This window comes from Alnus glutinosa, chromosome 13, assembly GCF_958979055.1.
Source record: "Alnus glutinosa chromosome 13, dhAlnGlut1.1, whole genome shotgun sequence".
In the NCBI taxonomy this organism is placed as follows: domain Eukaryota; kingdom Viridiplantae; phylum Streptophyta; class Magnoliopsida; order Fagales; family Betulaceae; genus Alnus; species Alnus glutinosa.
The window spans coordinates 14,339,403-14,352,254 of record NC_084898.1 but is presented as its reverse complement, the minus strand read 5'-3'; the positions used below and the strand labels follow the sequence as shown (position 1 = coordinate 14,352,254).

The window sequence follows — 12,852 nt, the reverse complement described above, 5'->3', positions numbered from 1 at the left end:
AAAGGTCGAATGGAGAATGAGAAGTTGTAGAGAGGGATTTGAACACCAAGAAATGGGTTTGATACGAAGGGACGCCAAATTTTTGGGCGAAAATCTAGCTTTCTCACTATGCATCTCTCCACCCTCCTCTCTACTCCCCCTTTCTATCTCTCAAAAAACAAGATTGAGTAGGTAGAATTTTTTTTTACTTCTTTACTCTCTCTCTCTCTCTCTCTCTCTCTCTCTATAGCGATCGGAGAGGATGGAAATAAAATAAAAAATCGCTTCTCTCTATCTCCCCCTTTTTTTTGTGTCCTTCCTCTCTCACAAAATAAAATCGATTGAGTAATGCTAGGATCTTTTAATCCTCTAAAAGTTTATGTTGTTTATTCTCTTGCCATTAAATCAAAATCTATTAATGGTCCATTCCAAATTCAATGGTGATTTTAAAAATTACATCAATTTTAATAGGATAAAATGCAAATTGAGTAGCACATGTATTGGCTAAGTATGCTCTTTCTCAACTGCTAAACAACACATGGATAGATGAGTGTCCCTCTTTTATTCAACATGTTGTTGCAGCAGATTATGAATGTACAACTTGATTGAGATTTAATAATAATCACTAATTTAAAAAAAAAATTTTAAAAAAAAAAAAAACGAAACAATTCTTCATCCCTTTACAATCTAAAAGGGGTATAATGGTCATTACATTGGACAAAGGAAAAATAACCCCAAAAAAACACTGTTGAAGGCCGATTGATAACTTTTAGAAATATAAGGACCTGTTTGGGTGTGCGATTATTTTGTATTATATTTTGTATTGCATCTTCTTCTGCACCTACCACGAACTCGCTATTCTTTACTATATTCAAAATTGCAAATACTAAGAAAATTTGTTTTTATAAAATTATGTTTAGATGGTTTAGAGAATTGGAGAAAAAAAAATTTAAGAAAAGTTTAATAGAATTTAAGTAGAATTTGAATTTAAAAAATTCAGTCAAACGTGTTTTTCAAAAATAATAAAATATAATTAAAAAAAAAAAAAAAAAGTGGGTTACCTAAATATGCCCCAGTGATTGCCAAACAGTTGTAGACTGGAGTTTAGTGCGCACGTCTTAACATGAACTCACCCGTAGGAAATTATATCCGACTAGGGTTTTAAGATTAGGTACAGCCGCTCTCTTATTTCTCTGCCGCATTGGCTTTTAGGGTTTTCCAGAGCTCCCACCATACTTGTCGCCCACTTTCCCACCATTTCATTTCCATTTTCTCTCGTTCCAGACATACCATTTGTGCCGAAGATCGGTTTCATGGAGCTGAATAAGCACTAGGGTTTCTTGTTGCTGTGTACGGTTCGTAAAGCTAGGGTTCTTTCGATTCGGAGCAGAAAGAAATGGCATCCATGAACCCTTTCGATCTCTTGGGTGACGACGACAACGACGACCCGAGTCAGCTCATTGCCGCTCAGCAACAGAAGCTGGCGTCGCCGAAGGAATCCCAAGCTCCGACTCAACCCGCTGCTCAGCCGGCTAAGCCAGCGAAGCTTCCCTCCAAGCCTCTCCCTCCGGATCAAGCTGGTGGGCTTCGATTTCCATTGTTATCGTTTATTTTTCATTTTTGTTTTTTGTTTTTGGTTTTTAACGATTCATATTCGATTTCCATTTGTTATTGTAATGTATTCAGTGGTTTTAGTTTGTTGTCCTCTATACTTAAGTCATTTCATTGCGTGCATACGTGTGGTTTTATTTGTTTATGTTTATATATTTTTTGTGTGATGTTTATATTGCTACCTGAAGTGGGTTTTTGTTATGCATTTTTGTTAAGGTTTGGAAACATGACATTTCACGTGCAGCTGGTTGTTATATTTATAATTGGGGTCTTCTATGATTCTGCAGCGTTGTTGAAGTTGGTACCGAGTATAGTTTGTATTTGTGTAATGACTGTCTGACCTGTGATCTTCTTGCCTGCTCTTTTTAACTGAATTCAAAACTTGATTTTCGAAGAAACCCAAGAGAGGATTATACTATATGAAGCGTGTAAAGCAAGCTGAGAGCTGAGAGCGCAATTGCACCCAATGTTTGAGATTTTAATAAGCGTACAAGTCAATCTTCAAAGGTGCACTTTGTAGACAAGCTTAATGAATTATAACACAATGAAACCCATATTAGCAAAAACTGGGAAAAGGCTCAACTGTATGAAGCCTTCTATTCTGGTTTTGAGTTCAGTTTTTGTCGTTTTGTTGTTTTTATGTGTGCGCGCAGGCCTGTGTGTATTTTTGAAGGCTGGCATTGGAACCATTTAAACCTTTTAACTTCGTATCTTAGGACGTTTCAAGTTAAGGATTGGTTAGTTCTATATCTCAATTCTAAGAAATTGCTTCACTATTATGTTTTAGGAGCTTAGTTGGTATGATGTTTCGTCCGACCCCCCAATGTTCACTTGTTAAATTTCTGGAAGAAAGGAAAATGAAGTTTTCAGTAGGATGTTTTGCCAAAATGATTGCTCACTCCACGGGGGCCAAATGGGTTTGTTTTCACTTTGATTGGAGGGTTCCCAATTTATGAAATATTCGTCAAATTGATTCTCTTTTGCATTAATTTTTCTGTGATTCACTAGAGCTTCCAAAAAATCTATTATTCTTTGTTTGCTTGTTGATAAATTTAGGGAAAATAAAATCTTGTTGGTTTCTTTTTATTTTATTCTTTGTTTTGCCTGCTTTATAGTTTTAGTTCAATGTTTGTGTATCTAATTCTGTAATCTGTATATAGTTACTGCATGGATCTGTATTTTGTTACAAATGTTGACTAGCTCTTTATCTTATGCTAGTATTTGGTGCAAAATCATGAATTTTGTATACCTCTTATCTCCCTCAAAGGTCCTGGGCGTGGTCCTTCGTGTCAGGAAGGAGCCCGCGAAACTGCTGATGAGATTTCATCGCTTGAGGTCTTGATGGAGGGAGGTTTTGGGTCTGAGTCGGTGAGCAATACTTTTTCATCAAGTTAGGGGGGTGGTTGCATTTTTTCTCCGGTGGCAGACTTGGTGATGGGGTTGCCAAAGGTTGGATCTGAGGTTTTTTCAAAGGTTCATCGAGATGGGCTCGACTTGGTGAGCACTGGTCCTGATTTTTTGGCACCTTAGCCCAATTCCGTCGTGTTGCTTGCGCAAGATATAGTTAAGTCAAAGAGGTTTTCTCTAGCTACGATAAGTTTCGTGATTGCGTCTGTTGCTTTTGCTGCTTTTCATTCAGGGGGTTTCCTTGGGTGACAAGAAGGATTCTCAGATGGATGTCGTCCCTCCGTTGGATGTGGTGCATAGGATGCAGTCTACGGAGAAGCCCCAAATTTTGACGGTTCTTCAGTCCCCTCCAACAAGTCTTGATGATGATGGCCTGGTTCCTCTGCTGGACAAGATTCATAGGTCACAGTCTATTAAAAAGACCTAGACCACAACGAGTGTTGATGTGGGATTACTACAACAAGCTTTTCTGATGCCAAGGCCCTCTAGGTCTCAGGGATGTTCTCCTCTAGTAGTCCCTCACCCCAGCAGCTGTCGGAGGTTTCTTCAGCCCAAGTCAGTGATCTTGAGGGTTTTGTGGATGGTCCTCACTTGCCTGTAGTGACGTTCGTTTCTTCCTCCTATTTGGGTTGTAGGTCCTCAGGCATTCCCGTCAATGACAAGGATGGGGTGTTGAATGGTGAGGAAGTCGAGGATCCCTCCTTGGAGTTTCAAGATGCCATTGAAGAGGACCTTCTTCGGATTGTAAAGCTTGCGCGTCCAAAGAACAAAGGTAAGAGGGAAGTGAATCTAAATAGCTCTATTAACTACGGCGATGTAAGCGTATCTTCTTGGCAAGGGAAAGGCAAGGCTCACATCGCATAGTGTGTATGCTCCATGTGGGTTTTGGGTTTGAGGGTCTTAGGGTTGAGGGTTTATTTGGGTTTCTTTTTGTGGGTAGTTTTGATCGTTCATGTGTATACTTCTTATGTATGTAGGGGCATATTATGTTTTTTTTAATAAAATTTATTACCTATAAAAAAAGTTGCTTAACTTATGATTTTTAAATTTTAATTTTGGAAGCAAAGTGATAATAGTCTACTCACTCTCTCCCTTTTATCTACTAGTGGTGGCCCATGGAGTCTTGTTTGCTTGTTTTTCTTCTAGGTTTTAGCTCTCCTGGCTTTGGTGCCGTGTCTATTTTCATTGTTTCTTTGTGAATCATGGGTTTTTCATGGAAGCAAAGTCCTTTGAGTTTTCAGTAGAGGGGGTATAAGTTGTAAGAATTTTTGAAATGAGTAGGGGTGTTCTTCGTGTAGTTGTCTCGGGGAAAGGCATTGTGTCGTAGTTATTGGCCACAATGGAGGCCGTCTTAGGCGGAGTTTGTGAGATCCTCTAGGGTCAAGAACAAAGCGTTCACTACTCAGCGTAGTTCCAATAAGCACGACTGCTTCATGGCCCTTATGGAGTACAATGGCAGTGGTCGAGGAGTTTTTTCGTTATCCCTAAAGGTAGAACTGGTTAGGTTTGAAATTTTTTGCCTGCGAACTTTGCAAGATATTTGTTCATTTCCAATTGTTTTCTGGCAAAGGGCGTAGAGTACTGCCTTACAAAAGCCTCCTAGTATTTCGACTAGTTTGGTAGGTAAGTCATCGTAGTCTACGTTGAAAGTTTCGATTGAGGCGGTCGAAGGTAAGTCGTTTGTGGAAGCACTTGTTGGGTTGGGACTGCTAACGACATCTACTCCACCATTGAGTGGCAATTTTGATATTTCGATGGCAAACAATCTGAATGGTTGGGATGTTAGTGGCGTGGGCATGTCTAGGATTTGTACAAAGGAAGGTGGGTGTTGTTTCAATGCAATTTGGAATATTTGTTCCCTCAAAAATCTTATGCATAGTCTAAAAGGCGAAATTGAACGTAGTGTGGGGAGACTAGAATAGGGCATGGGTCGTCTTGGTCTAACAGGTATTGTTGGCCCAATAAGGGATGTAGACAATGGTTCAAAGCCCAAGGTGGCCGAGAAGGCCCCTTCTATTGATAACATGGTCTATTCGCTAGGCCTTAATTCGTCTCTAATGGCCAATTCCAAGTTTCTATGCTATGTCCCTTCGACTCGTGGAAAGCGCAATAGCGATGAGCCATCCTAGGATGGGGGGTCCCGACTATTTCCGGCGGCTTCTCATACATAGGATCCATTTTAATCACTGCTAGGACTTCCTTGATAGGTGCATTGAGGGGAGTCCAATTATATTCATGGAATTTCTTATTGATCCCAGGTTCTGCTGCGTTTTGCCTCTTAACTCCTTTTTCTTTGACTTTTCCCCCGAATTAGAAGCCTATGCGGCCCTTTTCCCAAGTAAAGCTCGAAGTGTTTCTTTCTGATTGATAAACTCATCGGCCCTTTCCATGAATTCGTGGAGGTAACGTGTCGGTTTTCGGGCTAGGTCGGCCATTAGTGGCTCGTCTTTCCTGATCCCCTGGTAGAGGGCTGAATGAACGAACTCTTCAGTGGGACTTTCTGTGGTAAGCCTCGCCTAATTGAACCGTTGGAGGAACTCTTTAAGCGATACATCTCGCCCTTGTTGTATTGACATCAGAGTCCCAGCCGGCTTCCTCCTCACGATTCCAGCCATAAACTGTGTTAGAAACATCTTTCCGAATTCATCAAAATTTCGGATAGACTTCGGGGGAAGCCTCCTATACCAGTCTCGGGCATTCCCCGACAGAGTTAACAGGAAAGCCTGGCATGCCACCTCATCTGGCGTTCCTTGCAACTCAAGGTGAGCGCGATAATTATCCAGGTGCTCAACCTGGTCTTCCTACCCGGTGTAAGTTTTGATATCAGGGACTTTAAACTTTTCAGGGAGACGGAATGAGGCCACCCCGTCAGCGAATGGGGAAATCGATTTCTGGAACAGGTCCCCGACTTTCGACGTACTTCCGTTAGGCTGGTGCTGCACTGCTACCGACAATAAGTCGCACCTCTGCTCCAGCCTCTCAATGATTTCCTTGAGTTTCTTATCCACCCTTTTTGATGCTTTGCGCTTTGGAGGCCTTTGACCCACAGTATCACAACTCTTCTACTTTTCCTCCCAACCTCCTTGATCTCCGGCTTGTGCTTCATCATCCTGCTCTTTGTTTTCATTGGGTTGCAAAGTTGCTGAGTGCGATTCTTTTGCGCTGCGTCACTGCTGCGCTGAATTCTTTTCCTCAAACTCCTGCATTTCTTTTTCCATTCGGGCTATCCTCTCATTGAGGATTTCCAATGTGGGGGAAGATTTGGAGGAGGTTTCTCTTTCTTGGTGCTTCCTGACCCGATTCCCCCACGGGCCTCTCAATGCTCTGATCTTGTAGTCACCATGTCGGATGTATAGATATATTTCGCAAGAACGACAAACGTTCCCACAGACGGCGCCAAACTGTTGATGCAGTTTTTGACCGGTAACGTGGAGACACCGTCCTCAGAGAATGCCTTCAATAACCTACAAAGATGACAAGAACACGCTGTGGGTTTCCCAGCGGGTCCTCCTCTGATGCCCAAATTAGATAGATGTATCACAGAGAGAGAGAGTCCAAAAAAAACTTACTACCTGGATCTTGCTATTTATAGACTGTCATAATTATGGCTAGGTAAAGCCGCTCCGACTTTTAAGGGGCATGATCTCTTCTGGCTTGAGCAGTGTTCGGATACACTTCAAATAGTGACTGACAGATTGACTTATCGTTGGTGAAGTATGGGCTCTCAGTGAATCCCGGATTTCCTGGTGTCCAATCACCTAATCGCGTCCTTTGGTCAGTCTCATAATTATTGCTTCTTGTCGGTCCAAGAAATGTCTGACCCTTGGGTTGCTCGGATGATTCTTGGTCGGCGAATGCCTTTGTCGGGAAAGGTGGATTTCCCAACGTTAAGTAATGTCCATTGTAAGGAGGCTTCAGTGAGAGATATGTTGCAGTTTGAGGGGTGGAGTTGATTTCTTTGTTCCTTAATCTTTTGTACTCTCTCAAGTTGAGAGAAGGAGATGAGGTTAAGATTTGTTTGTCTTATTGGCTTGTGACGTGAGATAAATTCTAGGCTTTTTGAGGATGTGGAGTTTTCAGTTGGGGTTATTTGTAGAAAGGTGCTTAATTTGTTATATCTTTGGGTGTCGGCGCATAGCCCGGGTAGTTTGTTGTTTGCTGACTTTTTACTTTCTTGTTCTTTCCTTTCCTCTGTTTAGGGGCACTTTTGTATACTTCTTGTGTACTAGGGTTGCGCCCTTCTGCGCTTTTTAATGAATTCTTACTTATCAAAAAAAAAGATTTGTTTGTTCCCTGTTCCCCTCTGAAAGGTGGTCCTTCAAGGTCAAATCCTTCTATCATGCACTTAATCCCCCTTTGGATCCCCATCTTCTTGGAAGAGTATTTGGAGGAATAAGGCACCTTCAAGGGTTCTTATCAAAAAAAGGGTAGTGTTTTTTTGTTTAGATGGCAGCTTTAGTGAAGATCCAAACGATTGATATTTTGAGAAAGATTCACATCATAGTGACAGATTGATGTTGTATGTGTAAGAATTGCAGGTAATCTATTGATCATCTTCTAATTCATTATGTGATGGCTAGAGATTTGTGGGATTTGGTTTTCATTCTATTAGGGGTAGAATGGGTCAATCCCCAACGGGTGGTGGAGTTGATGGCTTGTGGAGAGGTCAGATGTAAACATCTACGTTTTAGAAATTTGGAGGATGGTTCCTATTTATTTAATGTGGTGTATTTGGAAGGAACACAATGCTCAAAGTTTTGTAGACTGTGAGAGGATGATGCTTTGTGCTCTTCTCCTCCTCCCTCGTTGGGTGTTACTCTTGTATATTTCCTATGTGTTTGGGTTGTGCCCACCTTTTATATATTGATTTGCTTATCGTAAGTATAAAGGGCCTTTGCTTTCTGTTTGATTTCTTGTCATCCACTCCTTTCTCGGTTTGCTAATAATAGCTTTATTTGGCATTGTTTTTGTTTTGTCTAATAATGCTTTGGTTTATTTAACTGCCATACACTTCACTTGCCATGAAAATATAATCTATTTTTAATATTTGATTGGTTGGGAAGTGAAAATAATTGTTAAGAAAAGAGGAAAATCTTATGCCTCTGGTTTTCTACTGCAACAAATTAATATAGGATAGAAATTTAAATTTATGCATATTCCCTTTTGTTTTCCTTAAATCAAACAGTTCATTTCTTTCTGTTTCCTGTTTTCTTGTGGAAAACAAAAGATATCAACTCAGCTAAATCTTTTATGTCTGAGCAGAGTTTCAATTGTTAGATTTTTTTCTTTTTCTTTTTTGAATATGATGGCCTTAAGATCATAAGTAGCCTTTTGGCTCAGTTGCCCCTCTACATAAAGAGGGGTTAGTAGGTGAGGTCATTTGTTCAAGTCCCGTGGGGTGTGAGTTTCCTTTTTAACTAAAAATTTCTTCACTAGTTCTCTTTCCAACTGCTCCAAATCTTATTTCATATCAACGGCCAAAAACTAACCATTTCGTAGTTGAAACTTTTATTTTCTTTGTTTGTAATGTAATCAATTGTTCTTCCCTCCTTGGTACTGGTTTTATTTATAGAATTTTGTTTATTAGCAATGTTCTAATCTAATTTTTAGTGTCTCGTTCATTTTTTTATTTCCAAAATGAGTGGAAACTAAAAGAGTAATGTTAGATATCCATCCAGAGCACTGTTGTCTGATCTACTGGTATCTTTTTTATGCATGCTTTATTGAGGTTTATTCGTTCATAAAATCTAAGTTATTAGGGGACCTGGTATTAGCGGCAACCTCTATATTGTCTCAGAATGTGTGTAATTATGCATGTCTCTATTTTGTTAACATACATATTTTTTGTGAGTAACCTATCAAAAAAACATATTTTTTGTGAGTAGTGAGGGAGGCAAAGAGTGAAGTGGGGCGTGGAGGGGGCCGTGGTAGTGGACGTGGGTATTCACGTGGACAAGGCAGTGGATTTACTCGGGATTCAGTTAACAAGGAGAATAACTTTGGCAACAACAATGGATTCTCTGGTGGGTACAGACCAACTGAAGAGGGAGATGCGGGGAAGACCTTTGAGAGGCGTGGCTCTGGTGGGTCACGCGGTTCCTTCCGTGGTGGTCCTCGTGGCGGTTTTAGCAACGGAGAGGATGCTGAAGGAGAACGTCCACGTAGGATATATGAACGCCGCAGTGGGACTGGACGTGGGTTAGTTTTTTTAATTGAAATTTTTTGTTTTCAGTAATTCAATAGAAAACATAATCTGTGCTTGCATTTATACTGTTCATCATTTGAGTGATTAATTCCATCTTGAACAACCAGTAATGAGACTAAACGTGAAGGAGCTGGTCGTGGTAACTGGGGAACTCCAGATGATGAAATTGCTCTGTAAGTATCTTTGTTACCACTTTAGCCAGTCCTGGCAAAACTCGACCGATAATATGCTCATTATCCTTCAATGTTATGTGACATCTATTTATATCTATATCTGCTCTTTCTTCCCCTCCAAATTAAGGGACACCGTGGAGCCTGTAACCGAAAGCGATAAGAATGTTGTTGAGAAGCAATTGGGAGAGGAAAATGCTGGTCATGATAACAAAGAGAATCCTGTTAATGAGTCAGAAGAGAAGGAGGCTGAGGATAAGGTAAATCATCTTATTGTTCAGGATTTCTGATTTGCGGATTACATGTTCTTTGGCATTTACAGTTTCTGCAATTGGCTTAAAAAAAAAAAAAAAGTCGAAGAATGGTGGTTCTGATTGACCTTCTTGCTTAAAATAAAAAAGAAAAATGTTGGTATGTTGATGACTGGTAAGAAAAATAGGGATGAGCCCAAGCTCCAAATGTTGATGTGTGCACTTCTCTAATTGGACAATATGATGGTAGAGTTTCCTAGAAAAGCCCAATGATAAACATGTCCAGTCCTTCCATCTAAAAACAATCATGTGAATGAGAGCATTACAACTCCACTAATCTGTGTACACTTTTTGCTTTTGTTCAAAATAGATTTTTGCATTTTGGAACCCAAAGTGATAAAAGTGTTATTTGACACCAAATTTGCTCCACTTAGGTTGGGAGACAACAACCACAAGACAATTGTTTGATAAAAACTCTTCACTGAACTCTCCTAACTTCAATACTCTACTTATAGAACCGAATGCAAGATAACAACATTGCCACTCAAGTGGCTTATTCGAACTCAAACACTTAAACAACTAACTTGATGACTTCATCAACAACTCAATGCTTAGCATGATTAGGATAACCCTTATCTACTCCACTTAAGCTTTATCCTTCATCTCTTAGTTCTGGTGCTTGGGAATGGCTTCCTAATCCTTCGATTCCTATCATATTATTACTCATAAGGAACCTTATTTTACTTTCTTATAACCCTATCTGTCTCTTGTCCTTGGGTGAAGTGATCATGTTTGACCCTATGGTAGCTTTTCTTGAATATTTAGTATTGTTCGATTTTTTTGTTGCTTCCATGGCCAATCATTTGAATTTTTCTAGTAACTCTCACCAGTGAAATATTAGTTTTGTCATAGCGGCACACAATTGGGAGGTGGATTTCTTCACCTTTTTTTTCAATATGTTGTATTCTTTCATATTGAGACGGGAGGGTGAAGATAAGCTTTGTTGGGCCCCTTACAAGTGATGTTGTGAGGTCTATTTTATTTTTTTGCCAATTTCTGTTATTTTAGAGGTTTATGCAGTGTCTGAATAGTTATGATGCGACTCAGATTAAATTGGCAATTTTCATCTGACAGCTTACTGGAGTTAACCATATCATCCTAAAATTGCCTGATATGCTTGTTGATACTCATAATAGGAGATGACTTTAGAAGAGTATGAGAAGGTACGTGAAGAGAAGAGAAAGGCTTTGCTTGCATTAAAGGCCGAGGAAAGGAAAGTTGACTTGGACAAAGACCTTGCGTCCATGCAGCAGCTTTCAAGTAAGAAGGGCAATGATGACATCTTTATCAAACTGGTGAGACCTTTAAAGTTCTTCAAATATGCTAACCTTATTTAATTTGATATACCTGATACTTGTATGTTGACTATTTAGTATTTTGTTGCCAGGGTTCTGAGAAGGATAAGCGTAAAGATGCTGACAAAGAAGAGAAAGCAAAGAAGGTTTGCCTGTCTTTATTATGCATGAAATTAAATATGATGTTTTTATTTTAAGCAGTAATCAGACATGGTGTGACTGCTGTTTTTTAGTGGCCCGTATAGCACATGCTATTTATGTAGCGTATCTTTTGTCCATCAACTAGAAAAAAGTTTACTTGCATGCTCCTTGTTCCTGTTGATGTCCAAATGAACTTTGTAATATCTGGAGATATGGAATGAGTGCCCTATGTTCATTAATGTTGGTAAGTGTTGATGTTGTAGTGGGCCAGCAGAATAGACTCATCAGTAGAGCTGGACTTGTAAGCATCATTGGTATTGGGTGTCTCTTGTCCGCATGGTAGACTTTATTATTTGAATTCCAGTGATCTGCTGTTTCAAATGTTGACTGACAGTGGTATTATTTATCAACTGATATACGAATTCATGGTCATTGTTTTGGTCAAAGAATATATCCTACAAGTTCTTAGAAAGTTGAGTGGATATTTGCTTGTTTCAATGATGCGGGCATGAATCGTCATGCTGTGATGTTAGAACTTAGAACGTATAGAGGATATCTTTTACCATATGTCTTAATGAAAGTTCTCTCTTTTATTCTTATCAAGATTACTGGTATATGTTTCTTATTATCATAATAGAATTTGATTATTAAATCTCTAATATGCCACGATATAAACTGAATAAGCAATTCATGGGATGTTTGCCATTGTTGATCGACTCATGAATCCTTGTTAGTGTCTTTTTATTAATTGATTGATTAATGGTTGTAGTCTGTGAGCATAAATGAGTTTCTAAAGCCTGCTGAAGGGGAGAGGTACTATAGTCCTGGTGGTCGGGGTCGGGGCCGTGGCCGTGGTTCAAGAGGTGGATTTGGTGGAAGCAACAGGAGCAATATTGGAGCCGGAGCACCTGCCATTGAAGATCAGCAGCAGTTCCCCTCCTTGGGTGGTAAATGAGAATTTTTTCCACTTATTTTGGTGTCCATTTCTAGAGTTTGAGTGGCAGGTTATCCACAGGCATGCTTTTAAAATACTTTTAAACCATCTTTAATGTTATGTTTTAAGAGTGTATATTTTAGATATTATGTCTTAGACTGAGAACTCGTGCATCAGTTTTGATTTGAGTTGGTGGAGAAACATAGTTATTTTTGGTTATCTTGATTCGTGTATCTGGTTACTTGTAGCTTTTAAGGAATGGAGGAGCTTTAGTGTTGGATAGCTTCTGAGACGAACAGTCTCTATCAGGAGATCCTCTTATTGGTGCTAAATGCTCTCTCTTTTTCCTTTCTCAATTTAACATCGCTAAATTGATATGCGATTTAAATTTAACCAGACTTGGGTTCGCCGGTGTTGGGAATGGAATCATGGATATGCGATTTATATTTGGATAAGGCCCTGTTTTGTTTCTACGTTAAGTATTGTTTAGAAAAGGTGTTTCCTAATTTTCAGAGTTTGGAGCGATTAATTCTCTATTTGTATCGACTCAAAATGATTCATCACCTCTGGCTCCTCCATCTATGGCTGGCCAACCACCCAGCCACGGGCTGGTTTGTTCTTAATTTTTAATTTTTTTTTTTTTTTTTAAAAAAAAAAAATTGAGAAAACACAAATAATATGAGTGGTTTTTCTGAAAAATATATTCTAATTCTTTTAGGAATAGTTAATCCTTTCATATTTTTTTTTTAGAGAAATAAGTATTATTCTTTGTAAGAGAACAGTTATTTCTATTTGAATG

The 12,852-nt window shown here is 39.3% G+C and overlaps 1 protein-coding gene across 1 annotated transcript; it reads left to right on the top strand.

Annotated features, from left to right (window-relative positions):
* The first annotated feature begins 1,156 nt into the window (after positions 1-1,156).
* LOC133854039 (RGG repeats nuclear RNA binding protein A-like) lies at positions 1,157-12,508 on the top strand. The gene is made up of 7 exons (XM_062290065.1): positions 1,157-1,559; positions 8,883-9,195; positions 9,310-9,375; positions 9,503-9,632; positions 10,820-10,978; positions 11,071-11,124; positions 11,889-12,508. The coding sequence occupies exons 1-7, from the start codon at positions 1,376-1,378 to the stop codon at positions 12,072-12,074; spliced, it is 1,092 nt and encodes a 363-aa protein (XP_062146049.1). The 5' UTR covers positions 1,157-1,375; the 3' UTR covers positions 12,075-12,508.
* Positions 12,509-12,852: the final 344 nt, after the last annotated feature.